The 22,012-nt window shown below is 54.2% G+C and overlaps 1 protein-coding gene across 1 annotated transcript; it reads left to right on the forward strand.

The window, feature by feature from the left end:
- Nucleotides 1-4,392: 4,392 nt before the first annotated feature.
- Nucleotides 4,393-20,116, forward strand: Pvalb (parvalbumin). Its single transcript, XM_004845680.4, has 5 exons — nucleotides 4,393-4,519; nucleotides 6,750-6,817; nucleotides 8,458-8,590; nucleotides 9,735-9,844; nucleotides 19,903-20,116. The coding sequence occupies exons 2-5, from the start codon at nucleotides 6,757-6,759 to the stop codon at nucleotides 19,929-19,931; spliced, it is 333 nt and encodes a 110-aa protein (XP_004845737.1). The 5' UTR covers nucleotides 4,393-4,519; nucleotides 6,750-6,756; the 3' UTR covers nucleotides 19,932-20,116.
- Nucleotides 20,117-22,012: the final 1,896 nt, after the last annotated feature.

The following is a 22,012-nucleotide window of genomic DNA, read 5'->3' on the forward strand; positions in this document are numbered from 1 at the left end:
GCCCTCGAGGTGTAGCAGCAGAGTCTTTGGGGCCTCTCTCCTTCGTTTGAATGAGGCCAGCTTCTCCCCGTGTTCTCACACGACCTCTCGGTCACATTTGTGTCGCAGTCCTAATGTCCTCTTGTCCTTAGACACCAGTCAGGCTGGACTGGGGCCCGTGCGTGTGACTTTGTTTCAAATTGGTCAGCTCTGTGAGGATCCTGTCTCCTATTAGTCGGCCTCTGGGGTCCTGGGGCTTAGGGCTCCACATAGGAACTTCAGGCACCCATAGTGCCCAGTACCGGTGAGGCTTAGAGCTGAGCCCTCCCTTCTCTCCTCCACTAGAGCAGAGTTCAGGGCATTCCCACCTGCTCAGGCTTGGCACACAGACACCACCACTGGCGAGGACTCACGGGGACCGTGGGACACCTCAGCCACCCAAGAGGAGGGGCTGGCGCCAGCCGCCATGGGTGCCAGGCGTGGGCACCATGGGGCACCCAGAGAGGCTCCTAGAGACCCATCCTCCTCCCCCTCGACACATCCACACCCATACCATGCATGTGTGCTACACAGACATACACACTTACACACACACAGACATACATCAACACCTACAAACCTCACACACCACACATACATATTGCACACAGACACACAACACATTCAGACACCACATACCATACAGACACACAGACATGCACACCAAGACACACTCGCCACACACACATTCCTCACACACAGAGACACACATGGATGCACACCCACCATACAGTCATCTCCCAATACTACACACAGACACTCACAGGCACGCACATGCACATGCACTTCTTTCAGTGACCTCCCTGTGTCTTGTTGCAGGACATGATGTCTGGAGTGACAGGACAGAGGGGACAGGGTGGCATGGGAGGATGGGGGACTTGTAGAGGGTGGGACCCACCTCTGCAGCCTGTGGCCCCTCAAGGATCTAAGCAGGGCCCCGGGTGGCACCATCAGCTCCCTCTGCTCCCCCACTCCACCCTCCAGTCCCCAAGCCAGGACTCGAGCTGCCTTGTCCCCTTTACAGTTCCAGCCACATGGGATCAGGGCCTCCCATTTCCCCAGACACCAGAGACGCGTAGGAGGCAAGGGAAAGACACAAACCCTGGTGCCAAGACCCCTGTACCTGGCTCCTCGGCTCCTGCCCCTCATCCCAGCCTTGTCCAACTCCATGGGTTCCATGCCCGGCCCAGCCTGCCCCCCTCTCTGTCCTCTGCGCTCATCGGTGTGGCTCCTGGGAGTCCTCATCCTGGTCCTGGACACCTCCCTGAAGAAGGTGGCCAGGGTCAGCACTGTGCTCCCCATGTGCCCGCCCAGAAGGCTGCCAGGTTCTCTCAGTTCATTTCACAGACAGAGAATCTGAGGCCCAGAGAGGCAAAGTCACTGGCTCAAGGTCACATGGGGCCAAGTGTCAGAGCCAGGTGGGACCCAGGGCTGTACGCCTCTTCCACCTCCCCTCAGGACCCTCCTTCTGTCCCCCCTCCTGGTGGGGACCTCGTGCTTGAGTTTGGGGTGGGTCAAGGCCACAGGCTCAGCACCGGGCGCTCAGGAATGGGGCCGAGATTCTTTCGAGTTAATACACATCATCCCACATGGCTGACCTCATAAATATCATTAGATCCTGCAGTGCCCGCCCAGCCCGCCAGGCCCTGGATGTGCAGAGCTCTGTATCCTGTTCCCAGCTGCAGCAGGTGGAAATAGTGTGAACTAATGGAATATCAGCTAACAGCTGAGTGCCCGTCTCCTGGCAGATGGCAGTGCAGAGACTGCTGACCCACACATGCTGGCCTCCACTCGTCCACCAGCTGGGAGGCCCGAGCAGGGCTTCAGACCTGAGTGGAGGCAGAGAGACCGGGCTCTGGTCCTGGCATGCTGTGTGACCATGAGCAAGTGGTTTGACTTCTCTGAGCCTGAGTTTTCCTCATCTGTAAAAAGAGACCAATGGTAACATATACATTGCTGGCGCTATGTGGAAATGTCCAGCAGATGGCCATGAATAATATTAGGACAGAAGGCGGCTGGGGTTTCAAGGCCAGAAAAGCCACTGAGGGTCACACAGAGAATCATTCTCAGAAGTGTGATGCACACTATCACCAAGCCCACGGAGGACTTAGGGACACTCCCTGGTGCCTGGTACCCCCGAGCACCTCAAGCCCCTCCTCCATGACTGCTACCTGGGCTCTGAAGGTCAGAACCCAGAGGCCCTCTGCCCAGGGTCTGCCCCCCATGCAGGTCATGACAGTGGCCAGTGCAGGGACGATGTGGGACCAACGCTGGCTAATCACAGCTCTGGACCGGGCTTCCACAGCTGTGGCCTCCCCTTCCCCACTGGGCTTGGGCAATGCAGGGGACAGTCCTCTTGTGGCCTCCGGGTGGCCAATCTGAGCACGTGGCCACCGCACCATAAGATGTTGCTGGGTAGTGGAGACAGAGCATCCCTGGAACAGTGTTTGGGTCTGGATCAAGCCGTACCTGACTGCCAGGGGCTTTTCATGAGTTGCAGGAGTCAGTAAACTGCCCCTTGCCTTACGCCAGCCTGAGTCAGGCTGTCTTAGCACCAGAGTCAAAACAGACTTGGCTGACAGATCATTATCTGGCGTTAAAGCCCCTGTGAAATTAACCAAACTAATAAAAAATGTGAAGGCCGCTTGAATTAGCACAGCAAAGGGAGTGGGTAATGACAGGCAGGCTTGGGGCAACACTATCCTGCTTCACTGCTAGGGGAAAATGGTGCTTTAGAATCAGAAAGACCTGAGTTCCAATCCCAGCTCTCCACTTACTTTCTGTCTGTGTGACCTTGCACAAGTCACTACATCTGCGATTCTATTTCTTCAATCCTCTGAGTGAAGGTGAATGGAAGTAATGTGCAGAGAGAACTAGATACGCAGTAGGCCGCGTATAGCACAGTAGAAAGGAGCAAGCACTTCAGAGTCAAAGAAACCTGGGCTTGAGTCCTATCTCTGCTCTATGACCTCAGGCAAATTACTCAATCCCTCTGATTATGGGTTCATCAGGAAAACAGGAAAAGGTATTTCCTGCCTCTTGAAATGATCTGAAGAAGGAAATGCAATGGATTATGGTTTGTGGACGTGACTGGTTGGAGCAGATCAACGCAGAGGTTGTCCCTGCTCTAGATCCTGGGATTCTCAACTCCTGTGTCTCCTCCTGGACTCCCCACGCCATAAACGGCACTGCCCTTCCCCAGGGACCTGGCCCTGAAAACCAAGTCACACAGGATCTGTCTATCTGTTCATCCTGCAGCCCCCAGGTCTGGGAGATTCTCCCCTGCCGGTGCCCTCCCATCTGTATGCCCCTCCTGGTCACCAGTGTCATCATCCTGCCCAGCCTCCAGTCCTGGCCTCTCCTGCCCACGATGCCAGTAGTCAGTGAAGGCCACGTGGAGCCCCCCTGAAACTCAGTCTCTATGTGGAGGCTGGGCGTCCTCATGTCACTGTCAAGGACTAGACAATCCCAAGCCCTGGAGATGCTTTTAAATGATGGGCATGAGAAGAGGACTGATCCCTGGTGTTCAAATTAAACAGCGAATATTCATCCATTCATTCAATCATGTTTTTCAAAACACTCCCCTTGGACAGTCATCTCCAATTCAAGAAACATCAGAAACCCCTTTGCAAACCCTGAAAATGATGCCCCTTACTCCATAAAATTGCGTGCAGGGGCCGGGGATGTAGCTCAGTGGTTTCCACGCCAGCTGCACAAGCTCAAGGACCCAAATTCGATCCCCCATACCAAAAAAAAAAAAAAATTGCACGTGCCTGTGACATTTTGTATACAGTTTTAAGAAATCTGTAACCTCTCTTAAGCTTAATGGCAGACCCTGATGGTGCATAGGTGAGAGACTGAGATACAAAGGAAGGGACCAGTCTGGGGACACACAGAGCATCTCTGTCCTTCAGGCATGGGTCATGGGGTCATCCTATGAAAGTGCCAACTCCTCTCCCAGCCCCAGATCACGGCTGGGGACAGCAGGGCCCTGAGCACTCTGCATCTCCGCCTGTCTCCCCACCTGTGCTGCAGGCTTGCGGTCAGGTGAGCGTGTCATGTAAGGACCTGCCCCAGCCCTCGCATGCGGGACAGTTCCTGTCCCATTCTTTCCCTGGCCTTTTCTCTTCCTTTCTTTGCAGGCTTTGGAGGAAGGAAACATTGCTGCTGTCCAAAGTGGCTGTGGAAGGCTTCATGGAGGTGAGCCCTGTCTGGGCCTCAATGATGGGTGCTGGAGGAAGGCAGGGGCCAAAGGGTATTAATAGGCCTGGCTCAATGGGCTCAGGGAGGGTGAATGTGATACAGGCACTCAGCACCATGGTTGGGGAGGACCTGACACCCGGAAGGGGTGGGGCGGGGACAGTGGGGAGCACCACCTCCCAAAATAGCTAGGGCAGAGGCCTATTTAAGTGGTCCTCCCACCACCGCCCGGCTCACTGCCCGCCGGACCTCCCACCAGCCCAGTTTCCAGTGCAGGCTCCAGCCCTCGCGCCCACCCCAGGTGAGTGGCAGCTGTGGAGGAGGGGATGAGGCCAGCTGGAAGGGGCAGCCACTTCTCCCCTCCTCATCACTGTAACCAGGGGAGCTGCATTGGGGTAGCAGCCGAAGCCAGGGCTGACAGTCTGGCTCTGGGGGTGACCAGGGCAAATCCTTCTCATTGGCTGAACCTCAGCTTCCCTCTGTGCATCACAAGGGACAGAGGCAGACACCTGTGAACTCTTGCGATGCCAGCAGAGGACCCCGAGGCCAGAGAGAAAAGAGGAAGGAGCACAGAGGGCAGATGAGTGGGCCTAATGGCACTGTCTGATGCTCTGCAAGGGGACTCAGGCCTAGAGAGGGGGAGTTGAGAAGCCAGCAGGAGGGAGAGGGAGGAAGGAGGGAGGAGCCAGCCTTTGTCAGAGGCACGATGTCTGTGGACTGTCCAGGAGCCAGGGTGTGGTTCAGAGGATGCATAGGGCTGGAGAGAGCTGGGTCCTGGTCGCCATCGAGGCCACCAAAACAGCCACTAGCTCCAAGTTAGAGGACTCAGGAGTGGAGTGGATCTCTTGCCTCATGATCTGTCCTTAGGCCGCTCAGCCTCTCTCCAGCCTCAGTTTCCCCACTTATATAGCCTAAAGGGCCTTAGCTGGGGAAACAGATTCTCCACCAAGGCATCGAGTGAAGGAAGCCTGGGAACCCAGCAGCCCAGCACGTCGGAACCATTAGTCCACCCAGGAAAGGGGAAGCCCCGGCGGCCGTGGCAGAGCCAGGGCAGCTGAGGGGCCAGAGGAGGCCTCATGCCCAGAGCTCTCAGGTCAGGATCCACAGCTTCGGCACCCTGGAAGCCAGCTGGCCAGTGGCGGCCTGAAGGAGCTGACTCACCCAGAGGAGGCAGCTGGAGTGAGCCACTCCTAGGGTTTCCACAAAGGGCAGCCATTCAGGGCTGAGCCAGGGGAGATGGTGTTGACAGTGAACGTCAGGGAACTTGAGCTACTGGGCAGCGGAGCAGCTGTCCCTGGTCCCTACCACCAAGGGCCACCACAGTTCCTGCCCCAGCCCACCTGCTGGTACCTTAAATTGGAGTGTCCAGGTACCAGTACGGGAGCCACCCATGCCTCCACTGCAACAGAGGCAGACTAAAACCCAGAGATGAAGAAGGTCACAATGCAAGGTCATGTAGGGTCTTAGTGCAGCCCCTAGCTGGAACTCAGGCCTCCTGACTCCCTGTCCAGCAGTGCTCCCTGTCTAGAGGCAGCTGGTTGCAGACTGAATCCTTGGGAGATCTCAAGGAAGACGCAACTGCTCTCTGGCTGCGTAGGAAATGTCACATTTCCCACAGGTGATGTTCAGACCACAAAGCCTGGGCCTGGAAAGTGTGGTCTGAAGGTGCCACCCCTCCCCAGCATACACCAGCCTCCTGCGAGGGGACAGAGATTGTAGAGTAGCTTCCCACACCCCGACTGCCCAAAAAGGGCTGTGAGGACCGGGGGAGTCTGGGAAAGGAAGGAGTGCAGATCTAAGAGTGGGTCATTGAGAAGTCAAGCTGGCCAAAGCAATAAATGAATCAAGTTAAATTAACTCAGGTTTCAGAAAGTGCACCCTGGCTAGATGTGGGGTGCGGCTCCCACAGGAAGCCTCAGCGGCTCCTGACGGTCCCTGTCCCTGCCACCCCCTCCCTGAGTCCAGTGGGTCAAGTTTCTGCTTCCTCAGCGCTTAGATTTTGTAGCATGAATTTGCATCCGGGACTGACGACAGAGGAGGCCGAGCGAGGAGAAGAGAAAAGCCCATTGCCGGCCTGGGACCCTAGGGGTGCAGGCTGGCCTCCCACGTGTCCCGCATCTTTCCAAGCGGCAGGACAGCCTCTGCGGGCCAACATCAGAGCGACCCGGAGCTTCCTCAGTGTCCTTGAGGGCAGGCAACACTCCAGACGGGGAGAGGGAGGGGGCTAGTGGCGGGGCGACCCCTAAATCCCAGAGGTCGCGCCCTGACCCTGGCCTGCGAGCGCTGGGAGCACCCCCGGGGTCCTGAGGACCTGTATTGCGCGGCGGGAGCAGGTCGGTGGCCCGCGTGGCGCGGAGGCAAAGCGGGACTGAGCCGCTCCGGCTGCGCGCAGGGCTAGTTGTCCCCTGGCGCGGTGCCAGGCCGGGCGTGCGTGCGCCTGGCGCGCGCCACTGCAGCGCTGGTCATATGAACAGAAATGATGAGAAAAGCACTTTTTAATCTTTTCCCACTTGCGCCGTCCTCTCGAACAGTTGCAGGATGTCGATGACAGACTTCCTCAGCGCGGAGGACATCAAGAAGGCGATTGGAGCCTTTGCCGGTGAGTCGAGCCCTCCCCTCCCCTCCCCAGCAGTCCCCTCATCCGCCGCCTTGGACCCTGCACCCCGTGCCCCCAAGCTGGCCAGTCCTCCTCTGCCTCCAAATGCCCGCGCAGCCTGCAGTGGCGGGTCTGGGGGGCAGGGTGCCCAGCATTTCCCAAACTCTGGGGAGGGAGAGACTTGGTGAGGGCAGCACCCAGCCTCGGGCTGGAGCTACACAAACTTGAGCGCCCGCAGGGAGGGTGGCCGCTCCGGGAGGGCTGCGGGTCCAACACCAAGGGTGGAGACCAGCGTCAGAGGAGGGACTCGCGGCAGGACCTGTCTTGTGCCAGCTGAGACTTCCTGTCAGGCAGGTGGAAGGGGTCTCTGAGACCCCCCATTCTGGACAAGACTTAAAGTGCTGGGCTCTTGTCGGACCCCAACTGTTCGAGCTCCCCTCCCAGGCTTCCAAGTCCCTCAGGGCAGAGGCGACCTTCCAGAAGCTGGCACCAGGCTTTGCCCAATTATGCAGCCCCCCACAGCCCCCCAGTTCTCTCCTCCCCTCCAGGAAGGGGAGCCACTGCCTCGCCTCTTCTGGCTGCTCCAGGACTTCTGGGCTTAGCTGCCCCTCTTCCCTCTCCTTTCACCCAGATGGGGAAACTGAGGCTCAGGAAGGCTGGGAGGCTTGCCCAAGGTCATCAGCCTGGCAGGAGAGGGATTAGAATGGGGTGGTGTCCAGGTGTTATTGGTCCCCACTCTAGTGCCAGAGGTGGACAGACCAACTTTCCTCCCTCAGCTCTGGGCACGGGAGAGAATATCCCGAAGCCCTCACCCTCTCCAGTCCCCGTACCTACATAGATCCAGTCTCACGTTGTACCCTTTCCTGGATGTTTCATCAGGGAGCTCCCAGGACATAGAAAACTGCAGGGGCAGGAGGGGCCCACTTCCTTTCTGCTTGGCACCTTCCCCTGGGCACAGAAAGCTCTGGGAAGCCACTCTTCCCTGGCACTGTGTGACCCACCCATCCACTCACTCTGCCTGGAGCCACCTTGCCACCTCTGAGAAGAAACAGCTGAGTGCCCCTGGTCTGGGCTGGGGGTTGGCTGGCACACACATGCACACTGTCACCAGAATGGATTTCTGCAGCAAAGCCAGGACTTCCAGGTCCTCCCCTCCTCCTCCCACTGTGTGACCTTGACAGAACCCTGTCCTCTCTGTTGATTTTCCAAAAACATAGTTCAAGGCCAGGAAAGAAGGCTGCCCCTCTCCCACCGGTGCACACCCTCCACTCATGCCGGGTTCAGTTCCCAGTCCCGCTCCCACCCTGCCGCTGCCTGAATGCTTCAGGGAAACAAGGTTGTTGGGAAGCCAAAGGCCTCTGTTTGGGTCTTTGATGCTACTCCCATGGATGGCAAAACGTGCAGAGGGGCAGGGGCCAGGCTTGAGAGACTGGGGTCCAGGCATGAGCCACCTTTTCCCTGCTAGTACATGACCTTGAGGACGTGTCCTCCCCTTGTGTGGACCCCTTAACCTTCACTGGAGGTACATTCCCAGGAGGCCACTCTGAAACTGATTATCAGTGCCACCCCGACACCTCCCATTCTCCCACCCTTCCCTACAGCCACCTTTACATCCCCATCTTAACCTGATCCTCCTCCCACAGCTGCGGACTCCTTCGACCACAGAAAGTTCTTCCAGATGGTTGGCCTGAAGAAAAAGAGCCTGGACAATGTGAAGAAGGTGTTTCACATCCTGGACAGAGATAAGAGTAGCTTTATTGAGGAGGCAGAGCTGAGGTAAACCGAGGCAGGGGGCTCTTGCTCTCAAAATCCCATCAGAGTTGCCCCTCTCTCTGCACCCCTCACCCACAGACAGGACTGAGATCCGGGGCACCAGAGGGAGATAGTTCACAGCGCTGATGCTTCTGGAAGAACCAAAGACTCAGCTCAAAGCGCAACTAACTAGGTTAAATTATAGCCACTTAATATTGCTAATGGAATGATGCTCCTTACTAATTCAATACAAATGAAGAGGCAGTTGTCCTTGCTGCACTCGGGCAAGGCAGAGGCCCTCAGGATGGGAGTGCATCGATTTCCACCTCCACCCCTTCTGGACCAGAGCTTTCAGAGCTGTCTCCAGGCAAGCTCTGGGGACTCAGGGGTCCACGGAATGAAGCAGAGAGAGGGAGGCTAGGACCAAGCAACGCAACACTGATTCGGCACAGAATCCTCCCTTGTCACCCGCCTCAGCCCCCTGGCCTACATCCGCAGGCCCAGCTGTGCCTTATGTCACTCTGGCCAAGACTGCCTTGGATTTTGTCAAAAAGAGAAAGGGAAGGGTATGGAAAGAGACCTTCTAAGCAGGAACTTCTCCCACCTTTCCTGTCTCTTCCCCAAATGGTCCCACAAGGGTATGCTCTGACTGGAGCCTTCTCCTATCTGCCCCCCCCCAACACGGCCCAACTCCTCCCTGTCCACCTTCTCTGGGAGGCATCCCCCACCCCCTCTGTCCCCTCTGAGCCCCCTCAGCTTTTGCTATCAAAGCACGCATCACGCCGTGCAGCTGCTCCGGGGTACCTGACCTCCAGCCCTCGTATTCAAGTGGCTTTCTAAGGTCACCACAGTGTCTCCAGTCTCCAGCATAGCCTGGACATAGAGAAGGCACTTAGTGGGCATCTGTTGAGTAAATAAATGCCCGCAGGTGCCCTCCTTGAGGTGAGGTGGGCCCTCCTCGGAAGACAGTCAATCCTCTCCGCACTCATGCATGAAGGCTCAGCTGCAGAGCAGGCTACCTGGCCGGCCCAGCTGCACGCATGCCCACTGCTCACTGCCTGTCCCTGGTGCCCCTTTCCTGCGCAGATGCCAGCCGCCATCCACACAATGTTTCTGCAAGGTAACCTTAGCCTGACTGCCTCTCCTGCTTCCTCCTTTCCTCGCCTAGATTCTTCCTCCAGGCCTTTGCTCCAGATGCCAGAGAACTGTCTGCTAAAGAAACCAAGACGCTGCTGGCTGCTGGAGACAAGGACGGGGACGGCAAAATCGGGGCTGACGGTGGGTGCCATGGCCTGGGTTCTGGGTTCAGTGTGGATTCTGGCAGGTTTGGATGCTGAAAGTTCAGAGTCTGTCCCAGGGAAGGGCAGAGTAAGACCGAAAAGGCAATCCGCTGGACCTGAGAGCTTTGTCATTTAGCCAGGCAAAAGGAAAAATATTACCCAAACTGCTGTGTTTTTCAAAATTTGAACAACCCAGGAAAAATGGGTTCCTTTCTTTCTCTTTCTTTCTTTTTTCCGTGCTGAGTAGGGGATCAAGGAGAATTGGGGATTTTCTCTGGACTTTGCCTAGGTTCTGGTCCCAGTTCTGCCCATCCTGGCTGTGTGACCTTGGCCTGTCTTTCACCTTCTCTGAGCCTGAGGCCCCCATCTGTAACCCTAGAGATGAGGCCAATGATCCCCTAGGACCTACTGGCTCTCAGTCTCCAATTCCAGGGGTGGAAATTCCTTATCGCTCACCCTCCTCAGCCTCTCATCTTAGTGTCTTGTAACCTCAAGTCTCAAGTTAGGTTTTGGTGTCACTCAAATAGGCCATCCCTTTAGGAGAACCAGGGAAAGCAGCCAGCCAGGAGCCAGCTGGGAATTAGGAAGTCTGCTTCCCAAACTTGGCTCCTAGTGAGCGCAGGGGAGGAGCTAGTGTCCTCCACCCCACTTCCTTGTCCGTCTGGCCCTACCTGCCATTGGTGGGGGGCATCCTAGTATTGTCACTGTTGTCTGCCTTAGCATCATGCATTTTGCAGACACAGATACTGAAGGTGCTTGGCCTAGTTCAGGGATCCTGGACGTAGTGGTGGGGCAGGGATTGAGAACCAGGTCTGCACACGTCTTCACAGCCTCCTCTGCCACCATCCACTCCGTCATGGCCTTTCTCGTTACGTAAGAGAAAACTGTGTGTAGCTGCCTTTGAGTTCAGATCCCAGCCTCGCTAGCCAAGTCACCTTGAAGAATTTGCCTAACTACTCTGGGCCTCAGTGTTCCCATCTCTTGACTGCAGTAATGATGGTTCTTATCCCACAGGGTTATCATGAGGATTAGATGTGTACGGTGCTTAGAACAGGTGAGCCAAAGAGCCAGTGCTCCCTATGTGTCTGTCGACTAAATCAAAGTGACATCAGGACTAGATTGCATATGTTCTTCTATCCCCACCGTTCAACAGTACCTGACACAAAGCAGGTGCTTATTAAACATCTGTTGCCTGCGTATGAAGTCCAGGCCCCCAAGCCCTCCTTCCTTCCATCTCTGCCCCTTGCCAGCTGTGACCTTGAACATGATCCAGATCCGGGTTCCCTTGCCTGGCACATGGGATGTAGATGCTTATCCTATCATCTGCTTGGGTTTGTTATGAGATTTCAGTGGCTACGGACACAAAATTGACCTGGGAAAAGTGTAAGGATTCTGAAAGTGGGTGTGAGTTTATTAACGGTTGCCTTGCCAGAAACAAGAATGGAGAATCTCTACCAAGGTGAGGTGTAGGGAGTGTCCCAGCCATCTGATCCAGCTGCTTCTTTCACTTAGGAAGGAGGGAGGTGGTTTTCAAGGGGGCAGAAGAGAGAGGGTGTGGTGAACATTGGTGGCTTGGCTGTTCTTGGTGACCTTGGGGGGCAGCTGCTCCTCCACCCTATCCTCACAGATCCACAGCAAGCCCTGGGTCCCACTATGACCCCAGCCTGGGCTTCCAGACGTGCCTCCCATTTTTGTTTGCAGCCAGTAGCTGAGCCATAGCTCAGGAGTCCTAGGTAGGGCCTTCATGGCTGGCTGCTCACAGACAACCTAAATGGTGGAAAACAAAAACCAGGGCAGCCCCTGGCCTGGTTCCCTGCCTCCCTCTCTGCCATAACCAGGTCTTACAGAGCCAACTAAACTCTTCAACACACCCAGCAGACATGTCCTGAGTAGCAACTCAGTGCCTAGCACTGGGGAAGGCACAGATGAAGACTCTAAGCCCAATGTAGATCAACACCAGTCCTGGCTCTGTGGCTCTGTAATCCTGAGCCCCGCTTCCTTCAGGTGTAAACTGCCCGTGATAACATGCAAGCCTGGAGCGCAGTGCCCAACATGGAGTAAATGCTCAGCAAACAGCAGCTGTGATGCTGTTTGTATTCTATCTACACACTGTTTACAGTTCTACAAATAAATGGTGCTCCAGGGTGAGTGCCCCTTAATTGAAATGTTTGGGGCCAGAAGGGTGTCTGGTTTTGGAGTTTTTCAGATTTTGAAATATTTGCACAGTATTCTTTTGGCACTCCAAAAGTTTCAGATTTTTGGACTTGGGATGTTCAACCTGTGCCAGGCAGAGCAGGGAGCACAGGCAATGGGCACTGACAAACTTGGAGATAGGAGCTGCCTGGCTGCGGGCTGCAAGGGGCACAGAGAGACCCAGGCAAGGCGCTGACATCGGCAGAGCCTCTAGGCAAGGACAGTGAGGGCAGGTTTAGGACGGGGCAGGAAGAGTGGCTTGCTTGGAGAGAAGGGAGCCAGTGCTGGGCATGGAGAGTGCGCCCCGGCTGGGGCTGGGTTCTGTGCAGGTGCCACTTTATTTCATCTTGGGATGACAGAGGACATAGGTGCGGATGCAGACAAGGAGTTCAAAGAAGCCCAAGGTCACATGGCCGGCGTGAGAGCCAGGATTCAACCGGGTCTGTATGACCACACAGTCCAGCCCCAGGCCACCCTGTGCCAATGCCCTGAGCTCTGGGAACAGGAACAGAACACAGAGGCCAGGCCAAAAGATGAAGAAGGTGAGCAGCGTGGGTCACCGCACACTTCCTGCTTTCAAGATGGGAGATGCAGACACACCGGGCCCCACTTCCACGCCCAGACACGGGAAGGGTGGGCATGGTGATGCCCCACAGGCAGTGGGAGGGGAGGCAGAGCCCTCCTGAGATGCTGGCAGTTCTGTTCTCTGTGCTGTGCTTAGCTGTAGCCTCTGAGAAGGCAGAGGATCTGGGCTCTGCTCATGGAGCACTAGTGAGTGCCAGGCGCCTTGCTTAGTGCTTCACGCATCCACCTTCTAGCTATCTTTGAAGTGGATGCTGTTACTATTCCCATTTTATAGATGGGATGGACCACTGAGGCTCAGAGAGGCTGGTGTTTGCCTAAATCCCATGGCCAGAAAAAGAAAAGGTCAAGGCCCCAGTTCAGGTTGGTCTGGCCCCAAAGCACATGTGCTATTGCTGCCTGCTTCGTGCATTCACACAAAGGTTAGTGATATCCACCAAGAGCTTGTCACATGCTTGCTTCTCTCCCCCACTAGGATGCCAGTGCCACAGGGGAGGGACTTGGGTTGTTGGGGTGTGTGTGTGTGTGTGTGTGTGTGCGCGCGCGCGTGCGTGTTTGGTTCTGTCCACACCCTTTAGAACAGGGCCTGACACATAGCGGAAGAACAAGAGTTTGTTGAATGAATGAATGAATGAATGAATGAATGTGTTCATCCAGGATGCAGGGAGGAGGAAATGTGAATCCTGCATGCAAGGAGAGGCTACCTGCAGGTGAAGGCTGGAGACCTGGGCAGGTGGGCTCGGGGCCTAACTGCAGGTACCAGGACAGCTCAAAACTGGTGCTGCCCTTGCTCCCAGCCCTGTTTGCCCTTCTAAAGTGAGCAATTGTTTCCAGGGTTATTTAAGATCCCAGGTTGCAGGGAGAGGGGGAAGACAAAGCTCTAATAATAAGTCTTTATTTTCTCATCTCTGGGGTGACGATTTCCAGGAAGCTCAAAGGCTTTTATAGATATGATCGATTAAGTCTCAGCAGCCACCTTGAGAGGCTGGTTCAAGCCAGTTAGGGGAGGGTTTAGGGCAGAAAAGAAGAGAGAAGTTGGAAAGAGATGGAAAGTGCCCAAGGGCTTGACTGTCACTGCAGAGGCCAGGCAGAAAAGCAGGCAGACTTGCTCTGAAGCAAGTGTGCCTCGCACCCCAGCCGGAGTCTGATTCCTTAGGAGGGGCCCAAGTATTTGCATTTCTAACAAGTCACCTAGCGATGGTGATGGTCACAGGAACCACACTTTGAGAACCACTGCCTTCCAACTATCCTGGGAAGTAGGAGCCCTCACTATCCCCATTGTGTAAGGAAAGAAATTGAGGCATAGAGAGGTTAAGTAACATGCCCAGAGCTACTGAGTAGCAGAACTAGACCCAAAACTCGGTGGTCCTATCAGGACCCCCTGCACCTGTCCCCAGCCCAGGTCTCAAGCTCAGTGGCTGCACCCTAGGGACATACAGACTGCCGGGGCCTAGGATTCAATCCAACCCCAGACACCACACACAGCTGTACTTCCGGCTGGTGCAAATCTCACAAGAGCTCCAAACACCGTCTTTGTTACCTACACAAATCAGGAAACTGAGGCCCAGGAAAATAGAGCTTCTTGCTATGAAGCATTGGGGTCTCATTTCAAACTCTGACCCCCAGTACACGGCTCTAGATGAGATCCACCGGCCGTGTATACATACACGCACTTGCACAGTGATTGCACAATCCTTGTTATGTTTTCTCAATCCCAATAACAGATCCACTTTCCTAAGCTTTAAGCCTTTTCCAAACCGAGAGCCTGTCTTTTGCATTTTGAGGCCATTACTGAAAATTTAGTCATAATTATTGCCTGACGGGGCACCACTCCCATGCCTGAAGGCACTTGCCTTTTTTGGTTCCTTCTGGCAAAGTCTGTTCTCCTTTATCCTTAAGTAGCCTACTGAGCCGGGGAGATGGAGTGCTACAGAAGCCATTGGGCCAACGGGATGGACAGAAGATAGGACCGCCCACCTCGGGTACCAGCTCTGCCAGAGGACGGGGCTTCTCCTCCCTTAGGGCATCCGTTCTGCTTCCATAAGGTGGAGATAAAAATATCATCTCCCTGGCAGTTTGCTGGAATTAAGTGAATGTTCTGGGAGTGATTCCTTCCTCTTTGTTTATGTGAATGCTTTTGTTCCTAAGTCTCCTTAGCTCCTTTAGGAAGTTGTAGAATCCCAACTTTAATAGACATGAGATCAAGTCCAAGACAGAAGTGAGAAGGAAGAGAGGAGATTCTCTCTGCCTCCTCTCCTGTAAGTCCAGCCTGCCGGCCCCTTTGGGATTTGATTTCCAAGCAGCGTGGGATGTATGTGTCAGGGCCAGTGCACAGTCCTGATGGCCAGGTCCAGAGGCAGGTGGCATTTTGTCATCTGTCCCTATGTCCTCGAAGCAGCCGGAGGAGGTCTAGGGGACAGAGCCAGTGATGCCCACTGAGATGTGGAAACTGAGGCCCAGTGAATGCTAAGTGCCACAGTCACAGAGTGCATCCTTAACCAAGTGGGACCCGGGTGTCCTGACTGCACCCCCAACCCTGCAAGCTGAGCTGAATCTTTGGGTTATAAATGGTTCTGGTGCTTGCAGTCTGCTAGTCTCTATTTCCGGGTGCACTTTCCCCAGCTCCAGCCTTCTGCTGCACTAGATAAGACAGAGCAGGAGAGAGAAGGCAGCAAGCGAGGCTTATGTAACCGGCCTCCTGGAAAATGGAGCAGCAGTCAGAGTGGAAGAAGATGTTCTCTCTCTGTCTCTGTCCTCTGCATCTGAGAGCTACAGTTTGAGGTGGGACACAGGGCCATGGTGCTCAATCTTTGAGAAAGAGACGTAGCTGGGCACAAGCCACTCTGGAGTTGGCATCTTCCTGACAGAGTGACTCAGCCTCAGTTTCCCCAGGAGTGAAATGGGGATGAGAGAGCCAGGGAGGAGGAGATGGGATGGCACATCCCACAGCACCTGGCACAAAGTGAGCCCCAGAACTGTTTACCCTGCCTCCTTGTGGCTGCCTGGCCTGACCCCAAATGGCCCTGCAGGATGGGAATGTGATCCTGGTCTGCAATGTGAATTTATAAGAAACTGAGCTGGGGAGCTATTTAGAGGCAGGTGATAAACCAGGAGCCACCCCTTCCTCCTGGTCATCACGACAGAGGGAAGGACTGCAGCGTCCAGACGCTGACTCAAAGAGTCTCAGTTTCACTTGGGGCTCTCAGCGTGTGCTGGTCTCACCTGTCAATAGCTGCTAAATTTGTCCAATCCCCACAGCACCCTGGCCTGGGACAGACCTAATTAGGCTAATTTCAGTTTCCTAAGGGAAAGCACAGAATCAGCCCATCCCTGTCTACTGTCTTCCTCCCATCCCACCCCTCCTTCTTCATCTCCTTCTAATTGAACAAGGAAGATGGTGGCAAGCGAGCCCCAGGGGGACTTGGGGAGGCTTCTGATTGCAAAAGTAGTGCTGTATGCATGTCTTGCAAGAGGAAGAATATTCTGGACCCCTTCAAAGGAACACTCCCCCAAAAGCCTACACAGCAACAGTGGATTTAAGTGCATTCACCCCATGTGCCAGGCCCTGTGCTAGGCACTTCTCACATATCTTCCCAGATGTCCACATCATACCATTGCTCTGTGTCTGAGGAGATGTGCTCAGTAGCCCCATTTTACAGACAAGGAAACTGAGGGTCCAAGATGAGCTCTGGCACAGATGGACATGCTGGAGATGGATTCCAACTCGATTGGATAGCTCGTGAGAGAAACTTGTGCCTAATCTTTGGGCTTCCCATGTCCTGTGTTTAGATCTGTGTCCTTAGTTTCTGAATTTGTATGGTTATTTCAAAGATCCAACTCAAGTCAGTCGTGCTGAGATCCAAGGAGGCGAAACAAGCATTTGAAAGCCACCCGCTCCGTGCCAGGATCTGTTTGTATTTTCTCAGCTGCTCTTCCATAGCTGTGCAGGCAGGCTTCATGTGCACTTCACTTTACAACTGAGAACCCACTTTACAAATGAGAATGCTGAGGCCCGGAGAGGCCCGTGGGTGACCATGGCTGCCTAGTCAGGTAGTGATGGCACAAGACTGAGACCTACTCTTGGGTTGCTGGCAGGTGGTAGGCAGGTGGCAGGTGGAGACAGGAAATGATGGAGAGTGATGGTGACAAATAGCAGCCCAGGAACAGCAGCGATGCTAACAAGATTACAGAGTCATCCTCTCTGTGCCGGGAAGGTGCCGGGTATGTTTTTGGACTTGGTTTGAAAGTGTCTTGAGGAATAGAAGTGTGTGGATTACAGCAGTTGCCAGAAGCTGAGTGTCTGCTTTACATCAGGCCTGTGATTGAGAGGTTTAGTGCTGGCCCCTGAGCAGCCCCAAGAAGTAGGTATTATCATGAGCTACATGGTGAGGAAACTGAGCCATGATGCGATGGAATATCTAATCAAAGATTACAGGAGTGAGAAATGACTTCAAAGATAGTTCCATTCAAAGGGAGTAGACTTCAAATCTATGTGAGACCTGGGGACATTCTTGGGAACAGACATCTCACAGAGGAGAAAACCCAAGACCAGGAAGGGTAAGGCGACTTGTCAGGGATGCCAGCAGGTGGCAGAACCCAGACCAAAATCCATCCTTCAGCACCTGGTTCCCCATCCAGAATCCTGTGTCATGTCTTCTGACCAAGACTTTACTGGTCTTTGTTTGTTTGGTCCTTTGTTTTTCTTGAAGGTGAGACCTGAGCATTTTAGAGGAGATCTTTTGCTGGGACAGCTGTTAGTTAATTGGCAGGTTCCTAAGAGTTTTGCCCTGAGGCTGACAGAAAGGGGACAAAGAGGTGGCCCCTGCCCTCAATTTCTCTGCAAAGGCCCTGAGCAAGGTTCTGCTAAAATTAGAATCCTGTGTCCCCTGCAAAGGGCCAGGCCACATGGTCATTGTGACATCCCAGCTGCTTCAAAGCAGATCCCAGGGTGGGCAGAGGGACTCATTTAGGGGCTCTAAAGAACCCCACAAGCCCCAAATATCTCCCATAGTCAAGCTCCAGAATGCCTGGCTTTCTATGGGAGTCCTCATCTTGGTCCCTTGTTCCCCTCACACCAGCTGCACCAGGTCCTGCCCAGTGTGCCCCAGAGGGACTTTGTCCTGAGGAGCAGCCTGAGAGGCCCAGTTCCAGGGAGAAAAGCACAGCTTGGCAACCCAGGACAAGGAAGGGCAACTCTGGTCAGTTTGCCAGATTAAATGGCAGAGTGGGGGCTGGACAGAGCTTGTTCGCACAGGAGGTGGGGCCAGAGCAGCCTCTCCGTGCTCACGGAGAGCTGTTCTCAAGGCCAAGGACAGGTGTGGCTCAGCCTCCCTCTTTCCACATGATCCTGACACCCGCCCTCTCCAGCCTCCCTTCCCCATCTGCCAAATAGGAATCATCCCACTTCCCTTCCAGGACCAGCTGAGGCCTACCTACAGTAAGTCAGCCCTTGCTGAAGCCCAAGGACTCAGGAGCCATTCACCCTTCCTCCCATCCATCCATTCACTTGGCACCTGCTAGGGGCCAGGAGGAGAGGGCTCAGTGGAGGGAAGGGTTGCCGGTCCCCCTAAATCTTGCAGTTTAGTGGGAGGGGCGAGTCTGACAAAAATAAGTAAGTACATAAATAAGATCATTTCAGAGCGTGCTAAGTGCCATGAAGTAAATAAAAAGGGGCTAATGTGACAGAACCACAGCAGTGGCGATATTTGAGCTGGGACATGTGTCACTCTATAGCTAGGTCAAAGTAGGTCAGAAACCTCTGGAGTAAGGAAGGGAGCCCAAGAGTATATGTAGCTTGAACCACATCTGCTGTTGCGACTATGGCCAAACCACTTAACTCTTGGAGTCTCAGTTTCCTCATCTGTTAAATGTAAACAAATGGAGTAGCTGTGAGAATTCAAACAGACAGTTATACAAAATGCTGCCCATGTAGACACTGAATAAATACTACTTACTAACTTCAGAGATGAGCAATACCAATAAGAGTTCTAGCAATTAAAGCCATCTCAGAAGAGCCACAGCCCCTTCAAGGTCCTGTAAGCTCACAGGGACCCATGGCTAAGAAAGCAAGTGCTTTGGTCCTGGCTTACGGGGGAATCCTCTGAGCCTCCCAGGTATTTTGTTATTTGGGGGTTCCATCCCACCCTTGTGGTTACTACTCAACCCAAGAGCCTGGGGCTGGGGGCGTTCCCTTGGGGTGGACCCTGGTTGTCCCCCAGCTTGAGTTCCTAGACCTCCACATCCAGGTCACCCACCTTTCCTGTCCCAGAGCAGCCTAGAGACAGGAGGGGCTGGTGTCTACATCCCAGGCCAAACCCCAGAAAGGCAAGGGCCCAGGACTGTCCCTTCCCTGCCAGGGCCATAGTCAGGCTATGTCCATCACATAGCCACTCTCAGTTGCTTTTTGTTTCTTGACTTTGAAAGTTTGAAACAATCTAAGACTTACACAGGCATTGTGGCAAGAGCTGGGAGTCTGCTACCCGCTTTCCCTGCTTCCCCTGATAGCATTTAATGCAACCATGAGGAAAAGCATGGAAGGGGATTGGTAGCTTTTACCTAGGTCTTCCATACAAGGGGTTCCGAGTACTTTCTGTGGCCTTTTTGTAGCCATTTCATACCTGGTTTTTCCTGTTTTTCCCCAGGAGTTCTTACTGCCCAACTCTCCCCTGGTGGGTGAAGGAACTAAAACTCAGAAAGACCCATTTTCCAACAAAAAAAGGCCGTGCTAGGCTTCAAGCCCCTGGTCTGCTTCCCCACCTCATAACACTGTGTTTTCTAGAGGTGCCGGGGACTTAACTAAGACCGCACACCCCTGCAGGTCTGGAATGTGAAATCTCAGTCAGCGTGGAGCCGGGTGGCAAACTCCTTGCCCTCTCTCATCTCCAGGAGAGACAAACAGCAGAGAAGTCTAGAAAAATTGCTGAGCCTGAGCCTCAGTTTCCTCCTCTAGAACAGACATAACAAGACATGACAGGATGATGGTTGAGTCAAATGAGACACACATAAGGTGTCTAGAATGGTGCCTGGTGAGGGTCATTAGTGACCAGTGCTGGGGTCATTATTGGTCCTATCCTTGATGTAAAGATATGGTAAACTCCATTTACTTACTCATTCATTCACTTGTTCACTTAACCCCCACTCACACGTTCCACCCCTCCAGGTTGGCCGCAGAAGGAGCAAGGACCATGAGAAAGCCCGGTACTGTGCCCTGCTGTGAGGCCCGGACAGTGTCCCTCCACTCTCCCTCTGTGACTCACTCACCTTTGTCCTTGCCTTTTGCAGAATTCTCCAGTCTGGTGGCTGAAAGCTAAGTGTGCTGATGGCCCCAGGCCCCACCTCTCTGCCCTGGATGCCCGTCTCAGCCCCTCTCACCGCCCTCCTTCATTTCTGTTCAGTTTGTTTGTGTTATTTTTTACTCCCCCTGTCCCCTGCAGCCCTCAAATGACACCATTCTTCTGGAAAATGCTGGAGAAACAATAAAGGCTGTACCAATCGAGCTCTGCCTGTTTGGGGGACCCAGGCCTGGGTTGGGGGTTGGCTTTCCAGATACCTCGGGGCAGGTAGGGGGGCTGTATTTAAACAGAGCTGCTGTGACAGAAGGGCTTTCCTCAGTGCCTCCTTGACGTTGTCACTGAGCACGGCACTCCTTCTCATCCCTGGAACCACCCACAAGGGTAGTGAAGGAACTCCTATTTTACAGATCCAGATAGTAAGTCTTGGAGCAGGGAAATAATGTGTCTAATCCCTCACAGCTCAGTGCCATTTCAATGCAAGTCTATTGGTGGACGCCCATTAAGAGTCCTCTTTTCACAAATGACAGAAACCCAGATCAAAGTAACCTGAGCAAAAGAGGAAGGATTAAAAGGCTTGACTGGCTTATGTGTTCAAACACTTGGCTTCAGGAATAGCTGGATCAAGGAACCCAAGCAATATCAACCAAACTATGTCCAAATGGCAAGGCTCAGTGCAAGGTGTACCTGTAGTAAGATCTGCAAGACAGAGTTACGCTTACCATCCATCCAAAGGCCCAGACTTTGTCCCATTAACAGCAGTAGCCAATGTTTATTAAGTGCTTGCTCTATGCTGAGTGCTTTCCAGGCAGGGTTCCATCAGTACAACAGCCCATGTAGTATGGGTCCGCCTTGTGTAGATGAGGAATCTAAGGCACAGGAATTTAAGGTCACACAGCATGCAAGTCATCTGCAGGGCCTGTGTCACAGTGGATGGGAGGAGGGATCAGGGATCATGCCCACCTACAGAAAAGGGGAGGGTGTCTGTGGAAATGAGACCTGGGGCCAGAAGCTGGGGGGCAAACACGGGGGCCCTGCAGGGCAGCCTTGGGAGAGTTCTCTGCAGAGATCCCTGGGTGGGAGGAGGCGCTGGGGTTCTTCTCCCTGGGCCACGCCCGGGGCTCCCCCCATCCGGTTTCCCTGAGCTCCTTGAGACAGAGGTGGACAGAGCACCTTTGGGGGTAGCCAGGCAGAGCACGCAGGCCCAGGTCCCAAGGTGGGGACCGGAACTAGGAACTGATCGGATGCCACAGGAAGCCCCAAAGGGCCCTAGGGCCTCAGCCTGCCTGGGAAATGAAAGCAGAAAAGCAGGTGGTGGGGGTGGGCGTGGCTTCACAGGGAACGGGCGTGGCCTAGTGATGGGGTGGGCCTAGCCTAGCAGTGGAAATATCCAAGAGCACGCAGGCAGGTGTGAGGCAGGCGTGTGGATACGTGCCCCGCCCACCTGTCAGGACCTGCTTAGACTCAGGTTTTCACGAGAGCCTGGGAGTGGGGAACAACTTCGGACACAAGAGACACCTGATGGGGTAGGGGGGAGGAAGAGAGTGGCCTGTTCTGGGCCCCTATGGGAGCAAGACGAGCCCTGGGTTCTGGAACCAGAGAACCAAAACCATCCAGGAGCCTAGCAGGGGACAGGCCTAGGGGACCACGGAGACAGCAGCCTCACCGGCTGGCCTGCCCTGGCTTGCGTGCCTCCTGTCTCACCCCACACAGTGTAGGTTCTGGGCGGCACAAGGAGGCATCAGCTCCCCTCCCAGGCTGCAAGGCTGGCGTCCCTTTGTCACCTGTGCCTCTGTTCACCGGCCCAGGACAGCACCAAGAGCTGCTGGGGGGAAGGGAGCTCCGGTAAGCCCTTCATTTCAGTTCCTCCTCTCACAAGAGTTGGTGACAGACATCTGAATATATAAAGAACTTTTAAAAATTAGACCCTCCCAAAATAAAGGAGTCAATCCAAAGTGTGTAACCAAAGTGAAAAGATGCTTCTCAGAAGAGGCATAAAAGACCAATACACTAAAGGAGCAGGGGAAGTGGGAGGGGCAGGGGAAAGGAAAGAAGGGAAAAGAAAAAATATGAGAAAAGGAAGAAAATGGAAACAAAATCTC

The sequence above is a fragment of the Heterocephalus glaber genome, unplaced genomic scaffold, assembly GCF_053883595.1.
Source record: "Heterocephalus glaber isolate CG9 unplaced genomic scaffold, H.glaber_assembly_v1.0 deba00001444, whole genome shotgun sequence".
NCBI lineage: Eukaryota > Metazoa > Chordata > Mammalia > Rodentia > Bathyergidae > Heterocephalus > Heterocephalus glaber.

Coding starts and splice junctions, on each gene's coding strand:
- Pvalb (XM_004845680.4), top strand. CDS start 6,757: ATGTCGATGACAGACTTCCTCAGCGCGGAGGACATCAAGAAGGCGATT. Junction 6,818..8,457: donor GGCGATTGGAGCCTTTGCCG/GTGAGTCGAGCC, acceptor CTCCTCCCACAG/CTGCGGACTCCTTCGACCAC. Junction 8,591..9,734: donor ATTGAGGAGGCAGAGCTGAG/GTAAACCGAGGC, acceptor TTCCTCGCCTAG/ATTCTTCCTCCAGGCCTTTG.